Source organism: Octodon degus, unplaced genomic scaffold (assembly GCF_000260255.1).
Source record: "Octodon degus isolate 3935 unplaced genomic scaffold, OctDeg1.0 scaffold00028, whole genome shotgun sequence".
Taxonomy (NCBI): Eukaryota; Metazoa; Chordata; class Mammalia; order Rodentia; family Octodontidae; genus Octodon; species Octodon degus.
This window is the reverse complement of record NW_004524604.1, coordinates 14,449,113-14,459,869: the sequence shown is the minus strand read 5'-3', so window position 1 is coordinate 14,459,869 and position 10,757 is coordinate 14,449,113. Positions and strand designations below refer to the sequence as shown.

At 32.9% G+C, this 10,757-nt stretch overlaps 1 protein-coding gene across 3 annotated transcripts in view; it reads right to left on the bottom strand.

Moving 5' to 3' along the window:
- Window positions 1-1,731: 1,731 nt before the first annotated feature.
- The window catches only part of Plod2 (procollagen-lysine,2-oxoglutarate 5-dioxygenase 2), an 80,262-nt gene continuing 71,236 nt past the window's right edge, over window positions 1,732-10,757 (bottom strand). The window contains exons 13-20 of one of the 3 annotated variants that reach the window (XM_004629204.2): window positions 10,601-10,742; window positions 9,378-9,440; window positions 8,181-8,294; window positions 5,436-5,501; window positions 4,764-4,868; window positions 3,453-3,599; window positions 3,223-3,348; window positions 1,732-3,062 (exon numbers count right to left, since the gene is read on the bottom strand). In XM_004629204.2, coding sequence (XP_004629261.2) covers window positions 2,907-3,062; window positions 3,223-3,348; window positions 3,453-3,599; window positions 4,764-4,868; window positions 5,436-5,501; window positions 8,181-8,294; window positions 9,378-9,440; window positions 10,601-10,742 — 919 coding nt within the window. In that variant the 3' untranslated portion in view covers window positions 1,732-2,906. Of the gene's footprint in view, window positions 3,063-3,222; window positions 3,349-3,452; window positions 3,600-4,763; window positions 4,869-5,435; window positions 5,502-8,180; window positions 8,295-9,377; window positions 9,441-10,600; window positions 10,743-10,757 lie in introns of those variants that run through there. The other 2 variants (XM_023712990.1, XM_023712991.1) reach the window with 2 other exon arrangements.

Below are 10,757 nucleotides of genomic sequence, written 5' to 3'. Positions count from 1 at the left end.
TAGCGTATGACATAATCTAAATAAAGTGACTTTTATTTTCTCAGGTTGGCCTCTGATGTAGATACGTGGTTTTTGGTTTATGTGTTTAATTCACTTGAAAGGCTTTTTAAATATTCCATAAAAATGAAAAACCAGGGAAGTGGTCCAGGTTACTGAGCCTGCAATTTTCTCCATCTATCCAAATTCGTTTTCTGTTTCTAATTTTCTAATATAGTTATGGGAGTTTTGCTCACTATGAATCTTTTTAGAAGTATTCTACCTCTGTAGGACTGATCAAAGTACTGTTATGTTCAATGTTTAAATAAAAAAATTATTACAGTAAGATACACTATGATTAATCTCCTTCAAAGTATACCTGCCTTTGTCAAAAACATTTTTCCCACTGTTCTTGCCAATCTCTGGGCAGATCTGGAAGTCCTCTTTAATGACTGTCTTATGAGGTATGATCATAAATATGGTAACGAAGTGCCAAATGCCATCCAATTATACATTTTTGAAAACATTATTGTGTACCCTCATCTAATTTATTCAAGGGATCTGCTGCTACAGGACATTCGGCTATTCCGCAAAGTCAAAATGACCTTGAAAGTTAAACATTTTTTAATTGATTCGGGACAGTGATGGAGCCAGTACAGCTCAGGTAAAGAAATTCATGAAAGCAGACTTGCAGAAATGCTTCAGTAAGTGTAGGAATAGTGGGAAAGTGTGCCAAAAGACTGGAGGGAAATATCTTGAGGGAAATTAAAGGCAACATGGTTTTTTATTATAATTTTAAAAAATTTAAACATTCACTGTATTTTTCAAGCATATCACAACTAAGAACTAGTATCTGGTACATACTTTGCCTCTGAACTGAACTGCAAGGGATACCTACCGGCATGCATTGGAACAATTCCATGTCTTACAACCAGAACCTGTTGTGATGGGTTGGCACCAACGCCACACCAACTGCAACATATCTTGAACACTACCCCTGAAGCTCAATGATAAAACTTGCAATTACTGCTAAAAGTAGGATTCAATTACTAAAATCCTACCTGAAGAATAGAAATTTACTCAGCATTAAGTCTATCAAAGAGGAGAAACAGAACTCAACTTCCTTATTTCCCAATTCCATCTCCCTGTGATAATGACTTTTTTTTCATCACTACATCCTTAGTATTTGGAAAATACGTGGCCCATCACAGAAACACCAAAAGAATCATTAAAGAAATGTACAATATATATGTAACAAAGAAATGTTTGGCCTCAACTTCCTCACTTGTGAAATGAGTTACGATCAAAGCACTAGTCACTATAAATTTACAATAAATTTGTAATTTAATAGAATTTGTTAATTGTTATTAATAAATCCAAGGGCCAGCAAGATATCTCAGCGGACTAAGCGCCTGCTTAACAAGCACAGGGACCAGGGTTAGATCCCCAGCCCCACAGGCTGTGCTGGCCCTGCCTCAGGGTGTGCTGAGTCACCACCAAGACCAGATGTGGTGACACATGCCTGTAATCCCACCGCTGGGAAGCTGAAAACTGGAGGATCACTATGAGTCCGAGCTGCATAGTGAGACCCTGTACCAAATACACAAAAATAAATCCAAAATGAAATGGACCTTCTATCCAGATCTTCTTTCGCAATTCCACATATACTTACCTCTAAAAAATACTATTAAAAAAAGAAAATGACAATTTTTTACTTTAAATTATTTTATTTTTATCAAAATTTTCTAACACATGGTGTTAGAAAAATGAATTTTGGCACCATGATTGAGAACTTCAAGTTTAATCTTTAAATTAAAAACAGTAGCTACAATGACATTTAGATTTCAGAGAAATGGTAAAATTTGAAGTCAACAATTTTCTTTTTGATGGGAGTTTTTTAAAAGAATAGGGTAAAACAATAAGAGCCTAACAAGGATGGAACAGATATTCCTGGAAGAAAAAAAAGTGAATAACCCTCCCACAAAAAAGAAAGCAGGGAGACGAAAGGTAAAAGGAAGAAACAGGCTCAACAAATTTATTTTCCTGATATAAAATTCAAGTACTTAAAAGGTTTTTTTCAAAGTCATAAAATACACTACTAGTCTCAATGAAATTTTTCTTTTACCTACTTTCTACAATTAAAAACAAATAAAAATAAAAATAAAAAACTTCTGTTTGACTTAAGGACACTTGCACTGAGGAACAAAAAGGCAGGAAGCTCTCCTACACCTAGGACCAGCCCACGTCACTCCCTCGGGAAGGCCGTCTGAAGGCACATAAGGCTTAACAGCCATCAAACACACTGGTCAAAGATTCTTCCACCGCTAAAGTTCCTTGATCATATCGGTGTGAGATTTCCTGGGGAAATATATTGTGTAATATAATCATTTTTCATGTTCCCTTAGTAACTACTATAAAAGAGACTGCACTGGTGGTACTGACATAAACACATACAAATTCAGTTAGAATCAGATTTCCGAGCATTCAAAACCTGCCAGTTTTCATTTATATCCATTTTTCTACACTCATGTTACATGTTGATAAATAAAACTCTCCTCAGGCTTTCTTAAATAAGACAATATTATTAGGCTAATCACTTGTACATTTGTACCTGAATATTTTATCAATTTCAAACACAAACTCAGAAAACTATTACTACTCTCAGGGACAGTAAAGCATAGAAATAAATATTTTCTTGTATTTTTTTTCTTTCTTTTCTTCTTTAAACTGTTTTAAGGCTCAGAGTAGACATTAAGAAACATCAAACAATATTTCATAAAGTTTTTCAAATTTTTGGTCCAAAGTGAAGTTGTTCTGCTCTGCTGAAGTCCTTTAAATATTCCTCCCATCTTCTTGAGCACAACTTCAAAGACATGTTCATGTCAGTCATCCATTCCAAAAGAAAATTCAATTCAATGAAAACAAATAACTTAGGGATCTATAAAAGACACCGCAATGTATCTTGTTCCGTTTTTCACAGGAAGTCCTTCATGCAAATGTGTAAGTCTCCCAGGATGCATGAAACTCCAGCCTTTTCTTGGTGACTCAATAGAACAATTGTACCTTAGAAATTTACAGCCACCTCCCTAAAAAAGTTAAAACAGATGCATCAGCTTACGATTTTCAACTTTTAGTAAGTTATAAAACTTAAATTATGCAATCAGCAGAATCATAAAAGGAAAACAGGCAAAGTCCTTTTATTCATATCTCATTTCTGAAAAATCTAAACGTAGGAGTCATCATTACCTGAAAGTCTTCTCCCACATTGTTGAGGGCAATGTTGATCGTAAATGTGGAAGCGTCATGATGAGGACGAAGCGACCGCTGCCTCTCAGGGGAGTATTTTACTACAAAATTCAACAATGCAAACCCCTAAAAAAATTTTAAAAGTAAGCCAGTAGATTTACTAAAAACCCCACATACTTTTGTAGCAATCAGTAGGGAGTAGGCAGGAGGGGTGGGAGAAGTATATCTACCTTTGTGTAGTAGCCTGCAAAGACCTTCAGGGTAACTGGTGCAATAAACTCCCGTATAAAATGAAGCCATACATTCTCCAGGCCAATTTGTTTCATGTGGATATCATCAGTTGGGACATTTTCATAACCACCAGATATACGGCTGTCCTAGAAGCAGCATTAATGCATCATAAAATCTAGTCCTTGCGCAATTTACATCTACAATACTTGACATTTTCTAACCACAGTTCATAATACACAATAAAAATAACAGTCATTCAATTATGGTGTATCATCTACTTTATCATAAAATGATCAAAATAGGTAATATAGCTTTGTAATTTTATCAATAGAGACAAAGTACTGAAGAATCAGTATGCTTCTTGACTTCTTCTTGACTTCTCCCACATATATGGGAGGCTTAAGTTTAAATAAAACTGACTTATATCCTACTCACCTACAAAATGGCTTCTTGTAAACATGCCTCTGTGGTCTTAGTTGTTTGGGAAGTACAGACACCACGTATTTATCCTTTAAATAATCAACTACTGAAAACAAACTTTCCTTGTGATGCTCCTTGCTACAGTTCTTTGAAAACCAGTCTTTCATAGATTTTTCTTCATTATCCTACAAGATACTACTTTCAAGTTCTTCCCTCTACTTTTAATTTCCCTCTCCCACATCAGCTAGCTAGAATGAGGCGGTGGTCATTAATTGGGCACGCTTCAGCAATATGCCTGCATACTTCACTGAAACACTTTGGTTTTATTAAGGAGCTGGCATCTATGAATCAAAGGAGAACAAATATATGGAACCAACACCCACAACACTTCCCGTCAACTCTTTGTAACAATATAAAAGCAAAGCAGAATTATACCAAAATCATTTTAAACTGATGTTTCTTGCCTATGTTTACACAAAAATCAGTTGTGACAGTCAATCAGATAAATCTGTTGTATTATTTTCATTACAGCTTACTCTGAAATGCAGAAAATAAAAAGTGGCTTGAGGAAGAACTGGTATTAACAGGAAAGGCATGTTTTACTGGACTAACCACTAAACAATGGCATTTAGGCAACACAAGGTACAACTGTGTACATACATGAAACTGGGGTCCAGAGAGGTAAATGAGATAAGTATTAAAAATTAGCTAGCAATAAAACTAGATGAGGGCCTTAGGGAGTTAGGTGAAGGACTAAAGAGACATCTGACAAAAAGACATCCTGACTTCTCTGAATAACCCTCCCTACCCACCTACACACACACACACACACACACACACACACACACACACCCCTACATTTTAATTCATTGCGTGCAATTACAACTTACATGATGTTTTCCCCCAGACCACTGGCCATAATGCTCCATTTCTTCCACCAATTCATCACAAGCTTTTTCAGAAAATATGGGAAACCAAAAGACATCTGGACAAGGCTATAAACATGGTACCACCATGAGAAGACATAATAACATTCATGTCTTATTTTAAAATGACTTTATAACAAATTCAAAATGAGTATTAGCACAGTTTAATTAGGAATATTTTTTCTTTTTCATCATATATTAAAAATGTGCATCTCAGACTTGATATCTTATTACATTTTTGAGAAGAGTATGCACAAGTGTTGAAGACTTAACAGTCTGTACTTTAAAAAAAATCTGCCTAAAATAATGAACCTATTATCTCGAAGTTATACTTACTTTGAAAGAAATCTACATCAGAGATCTGTGAATGGCTCCTTCTTTTTAGTGCTTTTAGAAAATTATGACATTTAGGAGCAAGTTTTTAAGAAATGTATGATCTTAAAATAATTGTTATGCTCCATTTTTATAACTATATGGGCCTATAAGATGATGAAATTCACAAATAACCCATATAAATTTTACCTAAAGTATTATTTCTTTAATTTCATACCATATTCCACTAACATAGATGAAATAACCTTTTCTTCTGAAACACATGTCAAAAATGTCTAATAGAGTTCAGTAATTAATACAAACCTGTTCAACTATATTTTCAGTAAAAATCTTTGAATAATCACGGTTTATATACTGTTCCTTCCAGTCCTACCAAAAGAAAAGTTGGACATATTAAAGCAAATATATTCTAATAAATCCTGGGGCAAGTACATAGTATATACAATTTTTAGAAATTAAATAATTTACATGACCATGTATCGTATACAGAATAAAAATTTAATAACATAATTATAAATTATAGTTTATAACACATAATTTTATAATTTTATATAGTTTATATTTTACTTTATACTCACACCATTCTAGGAAACATTTCTTTCAGTACTGAGCTCAAGACCTTGAACATGCCAAGAAAGCCCTCTACCACTGAACTGCACCTCTAAGTTTCACAAAATTTTTACTTCTAATGTTTCATCCTTCAAGGTATTATAACATGAACCATCTTACAATGTCTGCATCTGCCTGCCTTATTTCATGAATTATTCAGGAATAATTAAGTGCAAATGTTTCAAAGGGATAGATAAGGAACAAAATCCTACCAACAAATAATAGTAAAACTAATAAATGAATTAATATATGAAGGCCTTGTTTATATATCTGACACATTAAACTTACATTTTCATGAATTTAAAATTTCTGCACTCTTTTTAATTTTCAACATTAATCAAAGCTTATCTTACATTAATTAGTCAACAAAATGAAGGACTGGGGCTTATATTGAAAATGATTTCTCTTCAAGAAAATTTATGAATCTTACTCTCATTGGCCATTATCTGGCTCATTAATCCCAGATGACGATGTTTCATGCTTTTCTCAACATTAGCTAAGACATCCATTTTCTAGATCAAGAGCTTTATTTTAAAACCCAGTACTGGCTGGGGAGATAGCTCAGCGGTCTAAGTGCCTGCCTGGTAAGCACAAGGACCAGGGCTTGATCCCCAGTACTGCATACCATGCTGGTGCCAGAACAAGGTGTGGCGATATGTGCCTGTAATGTCAGAGCTGAGAGGCGGAGACAGGGTGAGACAGGAGGATCACTATGAGCCTAAGCTGTACAGAGAAACCCTACACGAAATTTTAAAAAAAAATCTAAAAACACCAAGTATGTTTCACAAAATAATTGTTTGAAATATATCTTTGAGGCTTGATTTCAGAGGGGCTGATTATAGCATCTTAATTTATTATTTAGATTTACATGTCTATATAATATTTTTTGGTGGGGGGAAATCAAACAATGTTAAATAAGTGCTCCATCACTAAGTCATACTCCCAGATGCTAAAGTCTATTTCTGATGTGGAGAAACCAAAACTATCGTAAGATTCTTTAATGAACATCATTTATACATAGTATGTAATTATGAGGTTTAGGTTTCTAAGCTATTGCATTATTTCTCCACTGCTCATTAGTTTTATTTTAAAGTGTAAGAAAAGTAACATTAAATACTTAATCCAGTAACATTTAATCTTAATATTTTTCCTGTGCAACGTTTATTCTTTTGCAGTTGAAGTTTCTACAATTTCACATTACAGAATTAGTATTAATCTTTTCATATAAGATTACTTTGCAGATCACTGACCAAACTGACTTTATAAATAGCAATTTTGAAAATGGGAAAATTGCTAAGTATTTTGGCATGGAACAGCCATCAGGATACAGGTAAGTCTAACTTATCAGAGAACTAAGTTCTTATAACTATGAGAAGTAATTCCTATCCACTTATGCCTTATCTCACAATGTTGAATTGAGAGACTTGAATTTTAACTCAGAACATGAATTTAAAGGCCTAAATTTTTCCATAAATGGCTACAGTTCAGAATATAACTTAGGACATCTTGCCAGGAACCTGATATTATTTAAGAAGACAAATAATTCTATCCCTCCAAACAGGAACAGATTCACTGCCAAAGTAAAATATATAACTCTACCTTCACCACAAAAAGCTTCTTATTAATTCTACTCCTGTCTCCTGTCCAAAATAAAGATACACAGCTAAAACTGGATGGAAGTATTTTTATAATTTCAAAGTACCAAAAGATAGTCTTTACTATTATTCAACGAGAGCATTTAGACTATTAAGTTTACTACTTCTGGATTATGCTGCTCCTGGAAAATAAAAGATAAGTCTTATCAGGTAAACTGATTGTAATTTAAAACTTTTACTGTTGGCTAAGAGAAAATCATAAGTAGCAGTACAGCAGATTACTTAAAAGAGCATTTTCCTTTGTATAAATGCCTACTTTACTAAAGGAAAGCAATCTTTACACAAGAAAAAAGGAGTTAATTAGTATTTGACTCAAATTGGAAAAAAAAAATCTTAAAAATAGACTCTTTAAAGACATTCCTTTTATTCTGAACTGGTTTACTCTGAAATTTTCTCTATTTTCATATAACTAGGGAAAATATATAGTGATAAAATAGTGTTTTCTTAACTACTTGAATTTCATGAAATTAATATATCATATGTGATATCTGTAAATATTTTTCTGAAATTCTAATGAAAATGCAGCTATCACTTCTAATTACATTAGACAAAAATATTGAAACCAAAGAAAATAAATTCCTTCTTCACATCTAATAAATGTCTTTTTTTCTAATAAATGTCTTAATACAAAGTAATCTTAATCAATTTGTGATCTACTTTATCCATCATGAAGTACAACTGTTTTTTTTAAAGCCTCTAACCATTTTTATGTTAATACTCAAATTTATATCCTTATAATTATATGAAAATAAACAATAAGTGAAGCTGCACATGAAACACATACCACAGGATTTTCAAATATCTGCCAGAGGTCATTGTTATAATGAGAAGTATTGTAATTAGCAGTTGATAATAGTCGTCCAAATTCATGTCTATTAGAAATGTACATAAACACACCCTGTATGCCAAAAAATAATAGTATTAATCTTATAGGAAAACATAAAAAAATAAATTCAGTTACAGGAAAATATATTAATTTCAACTTTTATATTTCAGTTATGAACATGCATTTTAATTTTTGTATAAAACGTGCATGATTACAAATTTTTTATAATTATGAATTCACACATCACACAATATTAATAGATGGCACTGAAACTCAACTGAAAAAAAGAAGAGGAAGAATGGATTGTTTTTGTCCCTTTCTCACTGATCCTAGATGTAGACTTCTGGAAAAAAATTCCTGTTTGAAAGCAGAAATATTTTTGAGACACCAAAGTGCAATGAATTATACCTTCTTTTGACTTCTTTCCCTTTCAAAGAAGACAACATTTTTTCAAAACAAGAAATCCAAATGTATTATTTCAACAGTTCACTTCACCCTTTTATTGTTCTATGGTTTAAAGACTAAGCACAGAAATCAGTTATATATTTTAAAGACAGCTAAAAAGAAAAGTCCTAATTCTTTAATCCAAATAAGGCAAACAAAATTCAAGCAAAGATGTTTCTTGTACCTGTTTTAATGATAAAAGTCAATAAAATACATATTCAAAAGATAGATTCTCTTTACTTTTTGCAGATCTGTGTGTGTGTGTGTGTGTGTGTGTGTGTGTGTGTGTGTATTTGTGAGAACTCACTAAATGGGCCAGAAAGCCTGGAACTCACAATGCTCCTGCTTCACATCCTCTACCTCAGCAGCAAGGCCTAAATCTCATTTATTTAATCAAGATGTACTTTATATCTAACCTTGTCTTTACTTCCTGGCTTTCCAAAAAAACCTACAAAAGATGAGTGAAAGCGACTTTGGTTTAACTTCCCTATCTGTCAATCACAAAACGTAAATCAGCTCTATGACCCAAGACCAGGCAAATATTCCCCTACCAGAATCATACAAAACACTGCAACATACACAGATTACTAACCTTTGAACATCAATATTTTACCTGGCTAAATGCAAAAAAAGACTTAAAAATATATTAGGTTAGGCATTAATACCACTTCTAGTATTAATTACATAAGTAAAAATAAATAAAAGTAACACCTTTGGGGGGCTGAGCATTTGCAATGTTTCCGGAGTAGGGGAGTCTTTTTCCCTTTGTAAAGTCTAAAATGAAGAGAAGCACTGGGTAAGTCAACCTGCAAGCCCACTTTCTCAGGTATTCTCTGGTTAGACAAACAATAGCAGCTCTTGGTGAAAAGCTGATGCTGTAAAATATCCTTCATAGACAACATGCAGAACAAGCGAAGCTTACAGCGCACACAAAGAAACATCTCTAGCCTTTTCAGCCCCTTTTTCCTTTTTTGTGCGTGTGTGGAGGTGCAAACACATCAAGCTCATTCCTTAGCAAAACCATTAGAAATATAATTAACAAAGAAAAACATGAGTAAGACAGGCCATTCCAGGATGCGCTGTTGAGTGAAATCAGCCAAACATGAGCACAATATACAATTAAAGGTACTGTGGGTATTCAATAATGACAATGCACATAGATTTATAGGAAAAACAAACATATCAAAGAACACATGCCTTGTTAAACTAAGAAGAAAATACTCGCCAACTTTTCTGATTTCAATAAAACCCACAAATGTTTATTTAGATTTATAAATTTAAAAAATAATAAACCTCAATCCCTTAAAAATCAAAAATCATATAAATATGCTTTAAAAACATATTTATAGATTTGAAAAAAACTTTTCTGCAGTCAGTTTTATTTCATACTAAAGTATTTATTTGTAGAATGGGACTGTCTCATTATTTTTTCACATAGATTAAATATACTTCACATCTCAACTTTTCTCTTAGTTTTGTGGTAAGGAACATTTTTTTAGGAATGTCAGATTAACAATGTTGTAAGGTACACAGAGAAAACAGGAATACTGATTTCTGAACAAAAGCGTATTTTTCTATCATGTGTAATGACCATTTCACTGAGACTTTACAAGTGATTCTTAAAAGGTTGAGTTTTCACTATAGAATTTCAAATGGAAGTAAAATGTCTTAAGAGAGTAAGCTGATTTGTAACATTCCATCTTTATTATTCAATCTCACTATGCTGCTATTATTCATCCTAACTACAAATCTTTTCTATAGGTCAATGTTGATAAATCATTTACCAAAAATTCTCCAAATTTTTCAATACAGAACCAGAAAAATTGGCTAGTACTTAAAAATGAGGGAAAAGCTTCAAAAAACAATGACACATCAAGTGGTAAAGCAAGCATCTTATAAAAACCATTTAATCAAGCCCACGGTGTGTAACTCACCATTTCTCTAGCATTTCGGCAAAGAGCCATATCAGGATCCAATTTGTCACGAACAAAATAGTTCCTTTCATTCATCTCTGAGCGGAGTGTTTTTCCTTTAATTAAATACACATTAGCTATGTATGGAACATTCCATATGCCTCTGAAAGTAAAAAAA